Raw genomic sequence first — 19,746 nt, 5'->3', positions numbered from 1 at the left:
AGGCAGACCTATCAGAATTACACCAGACTTCTCAACAGAGACACTAAAAGCCAGAAGATGCTGAACAGAGGTCATGTAGACTCTAAAAAACACAATGCCAGCCCAGGCTACTATACCCAGCAAAACTATCAGTCAACATAGATGAATAATCCAAAATATTCCAGAACAAAACCAAATTCAAACAGCACCTAGCTACTAATCCAGCCCTACAGAGGATTCTAGAAGGAAAACTCCATCACAAGGAGGGTACCTACATCAAAGAAAAAACAAGATATTAAGCATCACACAACAAAGTCTAAAAGAGACAATCACATGCACATAATGCCACCTACAAAAACATAACAGGAGCTAACAATCATCTGTTTTTAATCTCTCAATATTAATGGACTCAACTTGCCTATAAAAGGACAATCTAACAGACTAGATATGCAAATGGATCCAGCATTTTGTTGCGTACAAGAAGTACACCTCAATAACAAAGACAGACACAACTTCAGAGTAAAAGGCTGGAAAAAAGTCATCTTTAACTGATTTGTGTACATTGCACATTTCACACATTATATTAATATAGAAATACATATCCCTCTAAAAGATTTATGTTTACAGAAAAAAACAACCAAAAAATGCAGCCCTGACATGTGTCACACTCAAGGATGCTGAGATGCATGAACCAGCTTCACACTGCTGCTGTTTCCTCAGGAGATTTGCTTCCAGAATAGTATCAGGGAGGGTTGCTGATCCCAGATGACTTTGGTTCATCCAGCCTTTCAGACTGGTCAAGTCAGAACTTTAATTAAGCCCTGAACTTTCTCAGTACATAAAGACTAGACAACAAATAGCTTTCTTTTGACTTAACTATTTTTCAATTTCCTATTGGACCCCCAACCAGGAATTCTTCACCTCAGTTCATTGGGAAGCAATTATAAGGAGACAATCATCCAAATCCCTTAAATTGGAGTGGATGGTGTTGGGGTGTGTGTGTGTGTGTGTGTGTGTGTGTGTGTGTGTGTGTGTGCGCGTGTGTGTGTGTGTATTTAAAGGAATGATTTACAAGTAATTATAGTATTATAGTCTTGGACATAGAGGAAACTAAATAGGGAGCTTAGACTCAGGGAATTTTATCTTTCCTTTCTACTTCTCTATTCTTTCTTTCTTAGATAAAAGGCAAGAGTTTGAAAAAAGAAGGATATAGAAATATTATATAAGTCATTATACAAATAGAGGTAGATTATTAAATCTACTCTTAAACCAAAAAAGTATTTTATATCCATTACTTTACAATGGTAAAAATCTTTATATTTTGATGCAAAATCAAAGTCATATTTTGTTACATTGAGATATATTTCTGTGTATTAATATAGAAATAAGGTTATTTTTGATACATTGGTATGGGTTATTGTATAGTGATACAAATTTAAATTTATTTTTTATACAAATATATACATTTAACATTTATATGAAGTATTATGCTTATATAATTTTTAAAGTTGCAATACAAATTTCTAGTACTTTTGAAAGTTGTTATTCCAAAATGAGAGGGATGATAATAATACAAATTATGAGCTATTAGGTACAGTTAAGAAATAAAATCAATAGTCAGATAGTCAAACTCATGGTCATATTAGATACTAGTTTAGATAATTATAATAAGATGTTTTCAAAGTTATTCAGCAAAGCTAAGAATAAACAATATTTGACAATTCAGATATACTATAAATAAATAATTGGTCTTCAAAAATCTCAGAGATTTACAGAATTTAGCATTTAAATATTTTATTAACATGATTTTTTGACTCTAAGATAGATCTGTTGCTGACAGTATGCCCATTCCATTCAAAGAATATGATCAGCGTTAAAAACCTCCATATAGAGTTGCTTCAATTGTGGCAAACTAGCTACTGGGCAAAGAAAATGCCCTAACCATATCTGCAGACAGAATGCTGTCCAGAAAAGACAAATGAATGAAGGGAAATCGACTGCAAAGCTCTGCCAAGATGGAGTAAGCAAGTCCTTTATAATTCTTGCTTCATAAACGGTCTGTCAAAAATTCTGGGCCAGAAGGCTGTAGATGCTCTAGCACTATAGAGAATATTGGAGACTCTCCAGGCAAACATCCATCTCTGTCATTTCTACCATTTTGGAAGCTACATTCCTGCAAACTTGGGTAATATTTATTCCTTCTTAGGTCTCTGATGGGGTTGAAGACTAGATAGCCATAGTCTTATTATAAACCTAAACTGTTTAGGATTTAAGATGTTCTAGGTATAAAAAGATTTTAAGATAAAAGGTGATTTAGATATAGAACTCTGAACTCACCAAAATAAGATAGATAGTAGAATATTTTATCTAGTTGGCAAGAACAGTGGACTGAGCATTGTGAATTTAACTCTTACATAATATTTTTCATAATTGGTCTTACTGTAAGTTGTTAATTATTATAATAAAAAAGAGACTCTTATTAGACAAAAGAGGGAAATGTAAGCATAATAAAATGGGATGTTCACCAACCAGAGGAAGTAGAGTAGAGAGAGGGAGAGTCAGATTAGCCAAGAGGATTTGAAGCCATGAGGAAGGAGTCTAGAAAGAGATCACAGAAGGACATTTTAAGCCTAAAGAGCCAGATCAATAACAGTATGGAAGTATCATGGGATGGGAGGTGGCCAGATTAACACAGAAGACTATGGTAGGTTTTTAACTGTGCTCAGCTATTGAGGTACACTTTTAATTAAATATTGATTTCTCAGTGTGGCTAAGAGGATTAGCATAAACTAAAAACAATACAGTTGCCAGATTAATTTACTGTTTAAATTTATATGAAGAATAAATCATTTACATTATTTGGCTGACAGATGAGCCATGTGAGGGGTTTTGAACAAGAGACCTGATTGCTTAAGGAGGTCTTCCCCACTGAGAAGTTAGGGTACAGAAGCAAATGTATAGTTTATTGCAATGATTCAGATTAGACATAAAGAGCCAGGGTGAGGAGTAGAAGGACTGATAAGGAATAGAGTATTTCCAAAAATGTTTACGTGCAGCCAAGATGGTTTCTGAGTGACTGGATAAAGTAGAGGTCATGAGAGACATTGATTTGAGTTCATGGAGGTGATTTTGGTATATAGTTCAAGCCCCTTTGGCACTGTCCATGTAAATGACTTGGAAGGTTAATATACCCATTTTCCTGTAAGATTCATTGATCCATGCATAAGGTGCCTGACCTATATGGCCAAGAGAAGCCACTCTACAGTGTTCCTTTGTGATACAAGAACTTTTGTTCCCATCAAATGAGTTGACTGGTATCAAAGAGTTATTGACTTCTTCTAAGGCTCTGTGTTCTGTCTTTCCTTTTAATAATCAAGTTGAAGGCTCCAAATGCAAGGGCACCCACATTCATAAAAGAAACTTTACTAAAGGCCAAAGCATACACAAAATAATAGTGGGCTACTTCAACACCCCACTCTCATCAATGGACAGATCATGGAGACAGAAACTAAACAGAGACACAGTGAAACTAAGAGAAGGTATGAAAAAAATGAATTTAACAGATATCTATAGAACCTTTTATCCAAAAAAATATACCTTCTTCTCAGCACCTTATGTTTCCTTCTCAAAAATTGACCTTATAATCTGTCACAAAACAGGTTGAAGGTTGAAATAATCCATGCACACTAAGGCTGGACTTCAATAAGAACAAAAATGACAGAAAACCCACATATACATGGAAGCAGAACAATGCTCTATTCAATGATAATGTGGTCAAAGAAGCTAATACACCCAAGAGGAGTAAATGGAAAAAAATAATCCATCTTAGGGCCGAAATAAATGAAGTAGAAACAAAAATAACTATACAAAGAATCAACAAAACCAGGAGCTGGTTCTTTGAGAAAATCAACAAGATAGATATCCTTAGTCAGACTAACCAGAGAGCACAGAACAGTATCCAAATTAATAAAATCAGAAATGAAAAGGGAGACATAACAACAGAAACTGATAAATTGAAAAATTATCAGAGCCTACTACAAAAGCCTATACTCAACGAAACAGTAAAATCTGGAGGAAATTGATAATTTTCTAGACAGATACCAGGCACCCAAGTTAAATCAGGATCAGGTAAACCATCTAAACAGTCCCATAATGCCTAAAGAAATAGAAGCAGTCCTTAAAAGTCTCTCAACCAAAGAAAGCCCAGGACCAGGGTTTAGTGTAGAATTCTATCAGACTTTCAAATAAAACCTAATACCAATACTCTTCAAACAGTTCTACAAAATAGAAACAGAAGGAACACTACCCAATTCATTCTTTGAAGCCACAATTACACTTATACCTAAACCTCACAAAGACGCAACAAAGAGAACTTCAGACCCAATTTCCCTTATAAATTTCGATGCAAAAATACTCAATAAAATTCTTGCAAACAGAATCCAAGAACACATCAAATGGTCATTCATTATGATCAATTAGGCTTCATCCCAGGGATGCAGGGATAGTTCAATATGTAGAAACCCATCAACATAACCCACTATGTAAACAAACTCAATGCAAAAGACCACATGATCATCTCATTAGATGCTAACAAAACACTTGACAAAATTCAACTGCCCTTCATGGTAAAAGTCTTGGAAAGATCAGGAATTCAAGGCCCATACCTATACATAGTAAAAGCAATATACAGCAAATTAGTGGCTAACACCAAACTAAATGGAGAGAAATTTGAAGCAATCCCACTAAAATCAGGGACCAGACAAGGTTGCCTATTCTCTCCCTACCTATGCAATATAGTACTTAAAAGCCCTAGCCAGAGCAAATATATAAGAAAGGAGGTCAAAGGATACAAATTAGAAAGGAAGAAGTCAAATTATCACTATTTGCAGATCATATGATAGTATACTTAAGGATCCCTAAAATTCCACCAAAGAGCTCCTAAACCTGATAAACAACTTCAGCAAAGTTACAGGATATAAAATTAATTCAAACAAATCAGTAGCTTTCTTCTACTCAAAAGATAAAGAGGCTAAAAGAGAAATTAGGGAAACAACACCCTTCACAGTAGTCACAAATATCTCTGTGTGATGCTAACGAAGCAAGGGAAAGATTGGTCTGACAGGAACTTCACGTCTCTGAAGAAAGAAATTGAAGATCTTAGAAGACGGAAAGACCTCTCATGCTCATGGACTGATAGGGTTAATATAGTAAAAATGGCCATCTTGTTGAAAGCAATCTACAGATTCAATGCAATCCCTATCAAAATCCCAAGTCCATTCTTCAGAGTTAGAAAGAGCAATTTGCAAATTCATTTGGAATAACAAAATTCCCAAGATATCGAAAACTATCCTCAAAAATAAAAGAACTTCTCGGGGGAATCACCATCCCTAACCTCCAGCTATATTACAGAGAAATTGTGATAAAAAATTGTATGGTATTGGTACAGAGATAGGCAGGTAGATCAGTGGAATAGAATTGAAGACCTAGAAATGGTCACTTGATTTTTGACAAAGGAGCTAAAACAGGAGCTAAAAGGAGCTGGAAAAAAGACAGCATTTTCAACAAATGGTGCTAGTTCAACTGGTGGTCACCATGTATAGAAGAAAACAAATTGACCCATTTGTATTGCCTTGTACAAATACAAGTCCAAGTTGATCTTGGACCTCCACATAAAAACAATAAAAGTAATAGAAGAGTAAGTGAGAAAGATTCTCGAACACATGGGCCCTGGGGACATCCAAGAGTTCCCAGGGACGAAACCACCAACCAACAAGTACACATGGAGGGACCTATGACTCCAGCCACATATGTAGCAGAGGATGGCCTTATTGGACATCAATGGAAGCAGAGACCCTTGGTCCTGTCAAGGCTTGATGCCCCAATGTAGGAGAATGCCAGGGCAAGGAGGCAGCAGGAGGGAGTAGATGGGTAAGGGAGTACTCTCATAGAAACTGGGGGAGGAGGAATGGGATAGGGGGTCTCTGAAGGGGAAACCTGGAAAGGGGATAACATTTGAAATGTAAATAAAGAAAATATCCAATGAGAAATAAAAGATCTGGTGACCAATAGCTGGGCAGGAAGTGGAGTGCAGAGGTTTTGGCCACAGAGAGTGATGTTGGGAGAAGATTCAGAGGCAGGAGATTCAGCCAGCTGACAAGGAGCTGTACAGTGGACCATAGCAGAGCAGAGAGGTAGAGCTGGCCACATGACAGGACTAAGTGCTAAGATTAGAGTAGCTGAAAGGCCTAAGCTTTAGAATATTAAAGAGTCTCTGTCTGAGAAAGTCCCAATATAGGAGGGATTTAGCAAGTTATTGATAAAGGAAAACAGGATTTCAGTTAGAAGGAAAGTTCAAGAGATCCACTGTACAACATGGTGACTATAGATAACAGTGGGGCGTATAGATAACTGCATGATTGCTAACAATGGCTTGTAAATGCCTTCACCACACAAGGTGAGATAATAGCTCATCCTTTTTAGTTCAATGTAGCATGCATACTTCAAAGCATCATACATGTACAACATAATATACATAAATTACTTGTCAACTCATTTCTTGAGTTGAAGAATAAGAGAAGAAACAAACATACTTGACTTATTCCCAGTAACCTCTGACCATGAGAAGGCTATAGAAATAGTTATCAGTACTCAGAGTGCAGAAGGGACTGAAGCCCCCAGAGGATTGTGTGATCCCTCTAGTTGACACTCCCTGGGTTACCTGGGCTGTTAAAGAGCATGGCACATGTGGCCTCTGCACAGCTCTAAGAGAAGTAAGGATGGCAAACAGAAGGTTGGATTGGTATTGTTGTAGAGTAGTAAATATGTAAATATGCAAAACATATAGGGAGCTCTTTGCTTCACCCTCTTCTGCTTTACCAACTGCCTGTGTATATGTGTGTGTGTGATTTATCATCTATCTATCTATCTATCTATCTATCTATCTATCTATCACCTATCTATCTATCCATCTATCATCTGTTACCTGCCTATGCATATATGTATGTAGTATGCATGTAGTATTATGTATCTACCATCTATTATTTACCTGCCTATATATCTACCATCTATCACCTGACTGCCTGCCTGTGTGTGTGTGTCTGTCTGTCTATCTATCTATCTATCTATCTATCTATCTATCTATCTATCTATCTACCATCTATCACCTGCCTGTCTATGTATGTATGTATGTATGTATATATGTATGTATGTATGTATGTATGTCTTCCTTTCTTCTTCTTTCTTCCTTGCTTGCTTGTTTTCTTGCTTCCTTTCTACCTACCTACCTACCTACCAACCACCCATTACATGCTCTTTCTTCTCTTTCTCCAGTCTCTGAATGTCCTTCCCTTTTGTTTCCTGATTTCTAATTCCTACCCTGCTTCAGTGGGTGGAAACCCTTGGTGCCCAACCTTTCTTCCTTTTTCATAAGAAACATCAGAAAACTATTGAAAGCACATGAACTTTCAAATTCATGGTTCTAAATTCAATTCAATTCAATTCAATTCAAATTCACAGTTTAAGACTCAGGCTAAACCCTTGGATACCCAAGCCAACCCTGCCTGGATCCCAATAGCTGGGGATACAGTCATTCTACTTGAACTGCACATTTTTGCTCCTCTCTTGGTATTTTATTGAAGGGTTCCAGGCAACATTAACAGCACAATGTTCATATAACAATATCATATACCGACTTAACTGTGACATAAATGCCATTAACTTACTGAAATTCACATTATGAACACATAATGGGAATATGTTCCTCAAAACAGGAAGGTGAATATTAACCAATGGGACAAAACTATCTTTAAGAGATAGACATAACAGGAAAAGATTCCATTTGGCTCAAGGGCCCTGAGGGCAGAGTCCTATGTTTGTGTCTTTAGAGGTCCCAGGCTTTGGATGAGGCGGCTTAGGAAAGTGTCCAGCCGATTCCTGGACCTGTATGCTATCAGCCCTCCCTTGTTGGCCCAGAGATCCACCCCAGAAGCACCTTTATTTTCCACATGATACAGCAGCTGTGGCAAATCCAGCCCTGTGTCTGGACTTCTCTCTAAGCACTCTTTCATGTCTACAATGCCCCCGCCCATGGCCCTCAGAATGGCGTGAGCAGCACAGGAGTCCCACTTGTACGTAGTGTCTTCTGAGAAGATGTAAATGTCAGCCAAGCCCTGGACTACACAGAGGCTCTTGTAGCCAGCCCCCGCCGCAGGGAAGACGCTACCTCCGCACACGTCTGATAGAGCGGTTTTGATGGTGTCCTTTTCGCTGGTACTGATGACTGCGGAAAAGGGGTTGGAGGACTCCCTGTCGGAGTTTTCAGTTTGTGTTTCACTGTTGCTTTTAGAGATGGCGAGTTGCAGGGAATGGATGTTGTTCCCCATGTAAGAAAGGCCCCAGTAGCACTGTCCTGTCCACCTGCAGGAAAGTTTTAGGTGCTGATTAGTTTGTTTGTTTGACTCAAATGCCTCAAAGCAAAATGGATGTTAATGCTTTCGAGCCTATAAACGAACATCGAGCTACTAATTCTAAGAGTGCAGTGCAAGCACGCGCTGCCTGTATGACTGCAAGAGGGGCACTAACATTTTAGCGTACTCTCATAACCAGCTGGGATAGCGGTAAAACACTGACGCAGTTTCTGACCTCTAACAATAATGGCAAAGTTTGAGGTTGGAGATTTAGCTCAGTAGTAGAGCTCTTGCCCAGCAAGCACAAGGCCCTGGGTTCGGTCCCCAGCTCCGAAAAAAAGAAAAAGAACAAAACAAAACAAAAAAACAATGGCAAAGTTCAGTACTGCTTTTGTCATTTAATGTCACAGAGGGAAAGAGATGAGCATCCAGGTCTTCCTTTTCTATTTTATTTATTTACATTTCAAATGTTATCCCTTTTCTGGGTTCCCCTCCCCTCTCCCCCCTGCTTCTATGAGGGCCACCCACTAACCCACCATCTTCACCTCACCACCCTCGCATTCCTTTACACTGGGGCATCAAGCCTTCAAAGGACCAGCAGAGGATGGCATTCACGTCTTATAAGTCCCTCAGTTTCCCTCTCAGGCCTTCTGTCACTGGCTTACTCCTTTTTATTCTGATTCACTTTGGCTTTTAACACCAAGAGTGGACTCACATTGTAATTTATTTATTTATTTATTTATTTATTTATTTATTTATTTATTTATTTTTGGCAAAATAGATGGCAACTTTGTTTATCCACTTACCCTCTGAGTCAGGTACTCTATTAACAGGTGAGAGGCTATTAGAGGTGGGGAAAGCAAATGCCTTGATAAGGCCACCTGGATCCTTAAGTGGTGGAACCTGCACTCAAACCCAGGAGCTCTCCCCTGAATCTGTGGCCCCCTGAAGCTGGCCTTGGAGTCCTGTCTCTGGATTATCCATCTCTGGAGTGCTGGGCTTACAGGTATATATCTGTTTTAGTGACCATGCCCAGTTTTAATGACCTTTTAAAACATTACCAAGGGTTGGGGATTTAGCTCAGTGGTAGAGCGCTTGCCTAGCAAACGCAAGGCCCTGGGTTTGGTCCCCAGCTCCGAAAAAAAAAAAAAAACAACAACAATAAAACATTACCAAAACATATTTGGTCTGAAAAAAACCAGAATTAGAGGCTTAAACTTTAGCTCCCTCCATATTTGAAATAAGCTGAGGATTAACTAGAATAGACAATCCTATGTGACAGAGACTGCAGGTTTTTTTTCCAATGGAGAGCAAAAGATACTGCCTCTGTTGAAAGTCTGCTGGGCCCTGGAGTCAGTGCTTCAGCACAGTGGCTCCTGGCCATTTTCCAGGCTGTGACTGGGAGTCAGTGGAAAGGCAGGGAGATAGAGGGTGGGGAGAGCTGACCCTGGCAGTGTTTGGAAGGAGTTGGAGTCCATCCTGACCACATCTGTCCGATCATCATTCCACTGAACTCTGCATATGTTGTTCTGCATTTCTATCATAACACAGAAGTTCATCTGGCAACATAGTGGTGGCATCTACCCTGCTCCTATGTATCTGAAGACACCGTATGGTACTAACCTGTGTGTTCTCCTATGTATCTGAAGACACTGTATGGCACTAATCTGTGTGTGTTCTCCTATGTATCTGAAGACACTGTATGATACTAACCTGTGTGTTCTCCTATGTATCTGAAGACACTGTATGGCACTAATCTGTGTGTGTTCCTATGTATCTGAAGACACTGTATGACACTAATCTGTGTGTGCTCCTATGTATCTGAAGACACTGTATGACACTAATCTGTGTGTGCTCCTATGTATCTGAAGACACTGTATAGCATTAATCTGTATGTGTGGTTTTGAGTGAATTTTAGAAACGGGGATAGGATTGATTTATCTCAAATGCAAAGCCATGATTTCTCCAAGACAGTATTAATTTCTTTTAAAGTAACAGTGTACACTTACACCTAAAAAAACTATGCCAACTCTGGGACTGACGATAGAAGGCATTTTAATCCAGCTCTGTACTCATAGTGGGAATGCCCAAGTCATGGGAATGGCATGTACTGTGACAATCCTAACAAGGAAGGCTAGATGATCAAGACTGAAAATGTGCATCCTTTTTACCTTAAAGTAGTTAGGTTTTGGGACGCAAACGGCTGATTGATGACTCCCATCAGAGGCAGGCCTGTCTGTAGGTCATAGACACCAATTAAAATGGTCACACACTGAAGTCCGCTGGGGAAAACTCCTTGGTTGGATTTAACATTGGCAGAACCTTTGATATACTGATAGGTTGAATCTGAAAAGAATGAAGCAAGTATACAGGTTGTTTAGAAGTAATGGTGATGTTCTAGGAACTCTGCCCTGTGGACGGCCCCTTCTGATTTAGTAACCAATCAGGTCTCACCTTTGGGCACTGCCTGCACTGAATCATTGAACACTCATGCATGCTTAAGCTTCTTGTGCTGCACGATGCTTCATCCCGAGTGTATGAGAACTTTAAAAACTGTTTTAAATGTTGTCTTGAAATGGGGTTGCTGTGTAGCACAGGCTAGTCTCTAACTGGAGATCTTCTTGTCTCTGCCTCTTGAAGCTGAGGACACTGTTATAATCCTGTGGAATCTAGCACAGCACCTTGCATATTTTAGGACTGGGGAGATGACTCAGTGGACAGAGTTCTTGCGTTAATGGTATGAGGACTTGAGTTTGGATATGCAGCACCCATGTAGGATGTAGGTCAAAGTACATCACACTGAAAAATCCCAGTGTGGAGGAGGCAGAGGCAAAAGGATCGCAGAGAGTGGGGTGGAGGTGGGGGGTGGGAATGCTGGACAGCCAATCTGACGGAATCAGTGATCATCAAGTTAGGTGGGAAAGGAATGAATCTCCAAGTCTGGCCCATATGTGCCCTGTGAACAGGAGCTCATACACACACCTTTAAAATGCGTTTAACGGGAAAACCGTGGTAGGGTTTTTTGTTTGTTTTTTTTAAGAACTGTTACTAAGCAAAGGAACAGACTGAGTCTCCTAAAAACCCATCAGACCTGGGATGGCTTATTAATTGTTCTTATCATCTGCCTCCCCAAGATGCAAGAAAGGAGATAATGAGCCACCATAACAGAGAAGGTTAACAGTGCTTGTGAGGGTTGATTTTGGTTGTCAAGTTGACTGGATGTGGGATCAACTAAGAGGCGTGGGTCTGTGAAGGTATTGGCTGGAAGCATTGCTTGAGGATGGGTACAATCCTCCCTCAGGGGTAGTGGCACCTTCCTGTAGCCTAGCTGTAAAGAGCACTGCGGAAATGCAGTGCTGATGTTGCCTTTCTGCCTTCCTCCTTGCTGTTGCAAGTGCCTATGCTGCTGCTGCTGCTGCTGCTGCTGCTGCTGCTGCTGCTGCTGCTGCTGCTGCTGGCACCCTTCACTGAGGTCAGAACCTTAGCTTCTCTGAACCTTCAACATGGTCTAAAGCCCAGTGCTTTCCAGGAATTCTCCAGACTCTTAGCGTCAGAGTTGGACTATTGAGGTATCCAGCATTGTACACTGAGCAGCTACCAGTCTCTCCAGTGTGTGGCAGCCATTGCTGAACTACTCAGTCCCTACCAATCTAATAAATCTGCTCTGTACTATCTGTTCATTCTATTGGTACTCTCCCATCCCATGAACTAGCACACAGTGAAAGATATGTCTGGCCAGCGACTCAAACAGCCAACAAACATCTCTTCAGGGTAGAAAGAAGACACAGGAGAACACTGTCTCTCAGAGATGTAATAGATGCCAATTTACCCTTACATGAGCAGAGATTAGGGGGTGGGGAATTCCTAGTGTTCATATGGAATGAACATTCACTGGCTGAATGTTAGACAGCTGTCTGATGTCACACTGTGTTGTGTCAATACACATGCAGGATAGATGCTAACACTTGTCTGGCTCAGTATAATGAGGGCTTCCAGTGTGTGAATCAGAGTTTACCAGGAAGATAGCAAAGTGTATTGACTGGTTTTGTGTGTCAACTTGACACAAGCTGGAGTCATCAAGAGAAAGGAGCCTCGGTTGAGGAAATGCCTCCATGAGACCCAGCTGTAAGCATTTTCTCGTCTAGTGATCAAGCGGGGAGGACCCAGCCCATTGTGGGCGGTGCTGTCCCTGGGCTGGTGGTCCTGGGTTTTATAAGAGAGCAAGCTGAGCAAGCCAGGGGAAGCAAGCCAGTAAGAAACATCCTTCCATGGCTTCTGCATCAGCTCCTGCTTCCTGACCTGCTTGAGTTCCAGTCCTGACTTCCTTTGGTGATGAACAGCAATGTGGAAGTGTAAGCTGAATAAACCCTTTCCTTTCCAACTTGCTTCTTGGTCATGATGTTTTGTGCAGGAATAGAAACGCTGACTAGGACACAAAGTGAGGAGACTTTGCTCCTAGGACTTTGTATTGATAATGCATTGGGGAAATGGGCTACATTTAAAAAGCAAGACATTGGGGCTGGAGGGATGGCTCAGTGGTTAAGAGCACTGACTGCTCTTCCAAAGGTCCTGAGTTCAATTCCCAGCAACCACATGGTGGCTCACAACCATCTGTAATGGGATCTGATGCCCTCTTCTGGTGTGTCTGAAGACAGTGACAGTGTACTCATATACATAAAAGAAATCTTTAAAAAAATAAAAAAAAGCAAAACATTATAATTACAATTCTACCATAGAAGGACAAAATTTTAATAAGCTTTAAATCAGCTTGCAAGTTGCCCAAGACACATTCAGCTGTTTGGCTTGACCTTGAGTTTTGACTGTTGCCTGATTGAATGAGTGGGCAATGATTTAGTTAGATTTGGGTTTAGTGTTCTGAAACTTGAAGATCTACGCTGTACTCGCATATGGCAGGAAGCTGTTGGAGTTGAGCTCCCTGTAGGTGCTCACACTGCTGCCACTTCATGGTCTCACTGATTGGACAGTCTGAAGTCATTTACAGATTAGTCAGTTCACACTGTGTGTGTGTGTGTGTGTGTCTCACAACGATCTGTAACTCCAGTCCCAGGTTATCTGATGCCCTCTTCTGGCCTCCACAGCTACTGCACATAGTATATGAGTATTTTTGCCCACTCCCATACACACAAAATAAAAATAAAGAATAATTATAATAATAAAACAACTCCTCTGGACATGACATGACTGAGGCACTCATAACCTCACAGCAGTAGTGGCCACTGAGGTAAACTGTCATGGGATCAAGCTAGCCAAACTTCCAGCACATGGGGAGGGGTTCTTGGAGCTGTTGGCAGTTGTCCCTCCCTACTAGGGGAGGGACAATTATTCTTTTGGGAAGGGTTGCTCCCATGCGCCAATGGCTATCCCACACTCATGTACCTTGTTGGGTGGGCAGCAATATTGGACTTAGTGAGTTTCTAAAATAAAATAAAGACATGAAATTGGAAGAGGAACATGTTGGGGAGGTCTGGGAAGAATTGGAGGTATGAGTACATTTCACTGTATACATGTATGAAATTCTCAAATAATAATAAAATAAAACAAAACAAACAAAAATCTTCCAGGAGATCCAAAGTTCTGTCAATATCTATTTCTTAGAGCTGCCCTGACCCCCGAGAAGAACACCCTGGGCTAGAACGAGTGAGAAAACGCACATGGAGTGGCCCTGCACTTACCTATGGGATCCACCCAAATCCCAAGAATCTCCTGTGGGATGCTGATCTCCAGTGACTCCAGAGTGGGATCAGTTAAATCCACATCCTCATGAACCACCTTAGCCAATGCCTCAGACGCCAGCATGTTGCCATTAAGGACTCTGCTAAGAAGCTCTGCTGTTTCCTTCTCTGTGGACTGCAGTTCCACTGTGATCTTTTCCCCTAGAATAAAGACAAACTGGAGCCACTGCATCTCGGGCAGTCTGGGAGAAGGAACAGCAGGTGGCAGCGGGGTAGGCAGGGGGATGGGCAGCTGGGCTGAGCTCTTAGGAGCCGCAGCAATGGTTCTGAAACCTTGCCAACTGCCAGGATCACCAGCCACACTTTACAAAGCTGTGAATGCTGGTGGCTCCACGCCCTTGAACTCAGTGGAGAGGCCAGGTCTCAGGATTCAGCCTGCTGCCCAGAAAAAACGTCTACATGGACAAAGTCTTGCATTCTATTCAAGGGGCTGCACAGACCAGCCTTTAATGACTAACTAGTCTGCTAACTTAGTTTTGCTTTTGACTTTTCAAGCGCATAGGTTGCTCCGTCCATTTTGGAATGTTACTGAAAAGAACATGTAGATTTTATCCACACACAGAAATGCTTCTACTTCCTTCTGTAATACTGCTTTTAACCAAAAATATTGTTTATGTTTTGTAAAGTCAGGTGAAACATAGTAATCTTTGAATGCAATAAAACTGACTGGATCAAAATGACATAAAAACTCCACTCTGTGACAGCAGCTGGGAGCCCGGTGTTAACTGGCTACCTCTCCAATGGAAACAGAAAAGAGGCCCTGCATTGGCACCTCTTTGAAACATGCACTTTGGGCCCCTGGTACCTTTGGCTCCGGAAGAAAAGAAAGAGGAGGAGGCTGGGAAAATAGGTGAAGTTGCCTGGACAAGGTAGCAATACCTAAAATCCTAGCACTTTGAGGTGGATGTCAGAGGATTAGGATTTCAGGGCCAGCCTTGGCTACACAGCAATTGGCCACACGAGACCCTGTCCCCACAGCAGTAGAAGGTATATCAGATTAAGAGTAAAAAGTTTCAGCTGAGCTGAGTATGGTGGGACACTCCTATAATCCCAATACTCAGAGGAAGGCTTGCTTGTGTTCAAGACTGTCTGTGTCACCTAGTGAGACCTTCTTCAAAAAAGGGGAAAGGGGGGTTGCAGTTTCACAACCCTGCCTACCCCAGCAGTTCCAACCAGCAGCACCTGCGAGCTCTTTGGAACTACTTCAGGCACCACCTGGATGCACTGGATTTTCACAAAGTCTAAGATCTGATAGGATCAGCACACCTTAGGGTCCGGTGGAAATCAACTGATCACAATAACAACTCTGGGTGTTTTGCTTGTTTTGGGGGTGCTGGGAATTCAGCTCAGGGTCTCCAGGAATGCTGAGCAGATTAACCACAAAGCTGCCTCTTCAGCCCACAGCAATGACTCTGAGTCATTATCAGTCCCTGAAATAGACTTAAACTTGTGTTTTGCTAGACTGCTAAGACTGGGGGCTAACTGCCACGTGCTTAGTGGTGCCTCCAGCTTACTAAGAACCATGGGCCATTCGGATGAGTATATCATACGCTTAGGCTGGGCCAGCTATCTCGACCACACTTAGAGGGAATCCTCACTGCAGTGCCAGCCGGCACCACAGTCTCAGCCCCCTCTTCCTGTTTCTTTGTCCTTTTTCAGACAGGAAAATAAATGTGGAATATTTTTTGTCTCTTTAGTTCTGGACAAGTGAAGCATTTAACTGTTTATAAAATAGGCAAACATAGGGTTGTAAATTAAATGTATTGTGAGCTAGTCACAATAGTTATTTCTAACTTTTAGAAGCTTAAATAAGATTTTTGTCTTCTGAGAGTCATAGAAATGTATATAAAAACTTGCTAGAAGCCAAGTGGACAGCTTATGTGTGTGTAGTCTCTGCTACACGCCTGGACAACACAGCAAGGAGCCAAAACAGAACAACGGAAAATTAAAATTAAAAATTTGTATGAAAGGAACTTTCTGGTTAAGCCAAGTACCTTTACAGAGGTTCTGAGGTGAAATTCAGGGGCGACTGGAGCAACACCATGCATTATTTCAGGACTGAGGTATCTGCTATACTCAGTCAAGAACTGTAGAGTCCAGGGATCCCCAAGTAGACTTAAATTCTGCCCAGACACTATAAGCTCAACCATATAGACGAACCCGGGGTACTGATGACCACATTAGATTGTCAAGAGGCTACAGAATTTTCCCAAAGGCCAGGCCACACTTATTAAAATGCTACAGATTTAAATTTAGGATGATGCATGGGCTGCTAAATTATTCCAAGAAATCGCCTCACTTCTCTCTAACTTAAATATCATGACATTCTGAGTAGAGTCTAAATAAAGCTTCATATTTAGGCATGTTATGCTTTTTATTTCGAAAGCTTCCTAGCATTAATTTATGTTATAGTCTGAGTTAGAGATTAGAATAATATGATAATTATTACATAACACAGTAAGATTCTTATACTTACCTAAATCATTTGTAAACTCATTGGATTCTTCTCCAAAAACTTTTTTCCCCAAGCCTGGAAACTGAACGAGTCAGAGTTTGACAAAAACAAAAAATAAAATGACAACACACCCCACCTCCACAATCAGTTCCTAAGAGCGTTGCATGGGCACAGTTAGATTTGAAACTCGAGAATGTCCATTGTACAAGTCAGCTTGGTGCTCTGCTTTGGTTTCTCATGTTTTCCTGTTCCTTTGCCAGTTTAGAAAGCCTACGCAGTGGTTGAGTACTGGCTTCCTTTTGTCCTTCCAGCTTTCTGCTGGAGAGCCGCAGGACTGGGGATATATTAATTCTGCTCCTAATACTACCCTGTGAATGCCCAGTATTTTCCTTTTTTGGAAACAGATTTATTTACGAATGTATATATGTTATGTATATGGCATCGGGTCCCATTAGACGATTAAAAGATGCCATGTGGGTGCTTGGAATCCAACCCGGGTTCTCTGGAAGAGCAGCCAGGGCTCTTAACCACTAAGCCATCTCTCTAGTTCCTGAAATAATCTAAAGAGAAGAGACTGGAAGGCAGCCTCAGGTTTTATTTCCATTTTCAGGTACACCTCTGTACCTGTCAGGTATGTCATTATCTTTCAGGCTAGAAGATGACAGAAAAGAGAACAAGAAGAAAGAAGAGAAATACTGTAGTAACCTGTGGCTTAAGCAACAACACAGAGTGAACATGGAACCAAACGAGACTTTTCTCTCATCCCCGTATCATGTTCAGATAAACACAGTTCACTCCTGACCCTCAGAAGACTTTTCCCCTCTCAAAATACTGCTGACTCAGATGCTGCTGCTGTTTTGGGGAAGGAACTGCTTCACATCCTTCGACTTGCTAACATCCCCCGAGGGTCAAACCACCATAATGACCACACCACCTGCAATTCTCTTTTCTCTTTTGCAGAAGAGAACGGGCCTACAAGGGCTGGCAATCTGCCAGTTCACCAGCCCCCACACCTGTTCAGAGAGCTGTTCAGAGGAATGCAGACAGAGGGGCGTGAAATAGAAATATCTGAAGCAATTCAAATGGAAAGTATTTGTTTCATAAATTCTGGCATTACTTCATGAGCAATTGCCTTGGCTTGTTGTAATGTTTAGGGGCACATATTAACCCGTAAAAGTAATATCGACACATATCCAACCCAGTTGCTCAGCCAGCCTTTGTATCCAAGTGTCTCCATTAGTAACAACAGAAAAGTTTCCTTCATTTAGCTCATCAAAGGGCATGAAGAAAATATATATAGACTGTGGAGATTTTATATAATTAATGTTTTCTCGTCTCACACCAGTGATTGAGACTTTACTTAATTCTACAGTAGTCCTCAGGTTTTAAAAGTCCATTAAAGATATAGAAATGTTTTAAATTATTTTCTATCATAAAGCTCCATCCTCCCAAATTAATAAAATTAAAAAAAAAAACAGAGAGGGTGGGGGAGAAGAGTCACATAAAAGACAACAGAATTCCCAATGACACAGACTCAGGAACCATTTCTTATCCCCAAGAACTCGAGCTGTCATGCTGTGCTGTGTAAATTCAGGCAACTTATTCCAGCTCTCTGTGACAGCCTCATCCCCGTAGAACAATGGATCTAACCTTACAGAATTCTTACAGGGTTAACAAGCTCAAACTCATGAAGCCTGGTCCTCGGTGAGCATTTCTATGCCTGCGGGTATTACTGTTACCACTCCAGAATCCTGGCTTTTTCTAGTCACACATTTCCACACATAGGATCACAATCACCGTCTGTCATGACCATATTTTTATAGTGGACTAAATGGAGATTTCACCCAATTCCAAGCCCATAACCAAGGCAAAACATTGAAATGGTTTAGCTGAGGAGCCAAACTCTGCTCTGAAATAAGGGGGTCAGGCCATGAACACACAGAGAGAAGCTGCAGTGGCATGTAGCTCAGTGTGCTCTGGTCCAGAGACCACGTATTATTTATTAACAAGAAACCCGTCAATAAGTGAAAGGATCAATACTATATGCTCACGTTAGGAGTCTGAGTGCCCTCATCCTGTTTGCTTTTCTATACTTCAATGCTTTCCTGCAGAGACCATTTTAATACTGTAGTAAGAGTAAGGCGGGGGCCACGAGATGTTTGTTTGAACCTAAGAGAATGTAAGATTCAGTAAAAGGCTTGCCGTTTATTCTGATGGGACCAGAGGCATGGGGGCAGGTGTCCTGCAGCTACTGTGGCCTGACCTCTTACCTTGTTCTCCATGTTCTGTTTTATAACTTCCTGTACCAGCACATCCGCCAGGGTCTTGAAATCTGCAGCAAACTTCTTGTTCTTCTCTGCACCTTTCTTCTCTTCGATAAGCAGCTGGAAGAGAGCCTCCTGCTGCCGGCATGCCCTGGCAATGTTAGCAGCCTTCTCAGAGACACGGAGCAGTTCCAGGAGGATGTCTGACATTTCTAACGCCTTCTCCTCAGCCTCACCCACCCGCTGGCTCTCAGCTGCCAGAACACAAGAATATGAAAGAGAAAGCAGTTCAGAGAGCGAGTGATGTCATGGTGCCTCTCCCACTAACACCCAGCGGGCAGCAACCTGTCAGTGAGGCTGACCTGCTTGTGAATCAGGGCCCATTTTCAGCATGAAAGACTTAAGTTACAATCTAACTGTTGAAACTTACTTCTCAAAATCTTGTAAAGCAGCTACACTCTCAAAGAACTGAATTTTCAGTGAAAGAAAAAGGAAAATCTTTGAATCAGAATTTATGTTCTGGGGCCATAGCAAGAGTATCACAGTGTCAGAGGAAAGGCAGATTCTTACGAGGACCTTAATCATAACAGAGCTTTACCACGAGGATTGAGGCAATAATCTTCTCTGTGAGAATGGTGAGGGGTAATGTTCATGCTGTCAGAGCTATGTGATAAGTGGACGGGCAGCAAGCATGGCGTCCTCCAGAGTCGGAGGCCAGTCTTGGGCAAGCACTGTAAAGCATCTCCAGCCCGCTCCCCTAAAAACATTCCAGCGACATACCGTCTGCCACCAAGTAGCAGCCTGCACTCCAAAGCAAGGGGAAATTTGCACCTTGTTGGACTTGAGAAGTTGTACCTTCTAAGAACCATGTGGTATCCCTACATCATTCG

The 19,746-nt window shown here is 41.4% G+C and overlaps 1 protein-coding gene across 13 annotated transcripts in view; it reads right to left on the bottom strand.

The window, feature by feature from the left end:
• Positions 1 to 1,277: 1,277 nt before the first annotated feature.
• Inpp1 (inositol polyphosphate-1-phosphatase) overlaps positions 1,278 to 19,746 on the bottom strand; it is a gene marked incomplete at its 5' end in the record, with an annotated part of 54,208 nt that continues 35,739 nt past the window's right edge. For 7 of the 13 annotated variants that reach the window (NM_001432668.1, NM_001432667.1, NM_001432664.1 and 4 more), the window contains 5 exon segments: positions 1,278 to 8,394; positions 10,556 to 10,730; positions 14,078 to 14,278; positions 16,614 to 16,674; positions 18,863 to 19,110. In NM_001432668.1, the coding sequence (NP_001419597.1) occupies positions 7,845 to 8,394; positions 10,556 to 10,730; positions 14,078 to 14,278; positions 16,614 to 16,674; positions 18,863 to 19,066 (1,191 nt within the window). In that variant the 3' untranslated portion in view covers positions 1,278 to 7,844. 13 annotated transcript variants of the gene reach the window in all.

Source organism: Rattus norvegicus, chromosome 9 (genome assembly GCF_021556685.1).
Source record: "Rattus norvegicus strain SHRSP/BbbUtx chromosome 9, alternate assembly SHRSP_T2T, whole genome shotgun sequence".
NCBI classification, from domain to species: domain Eukaryota; kingdom Metazoa; phylum Chordata; class Mammalia; order Rodentia; family Muridae; genus Rattus; species Rattus norvegicus.
This window is presented reverse-complemented; position numbering and strand designations above follow the sequence as displayed.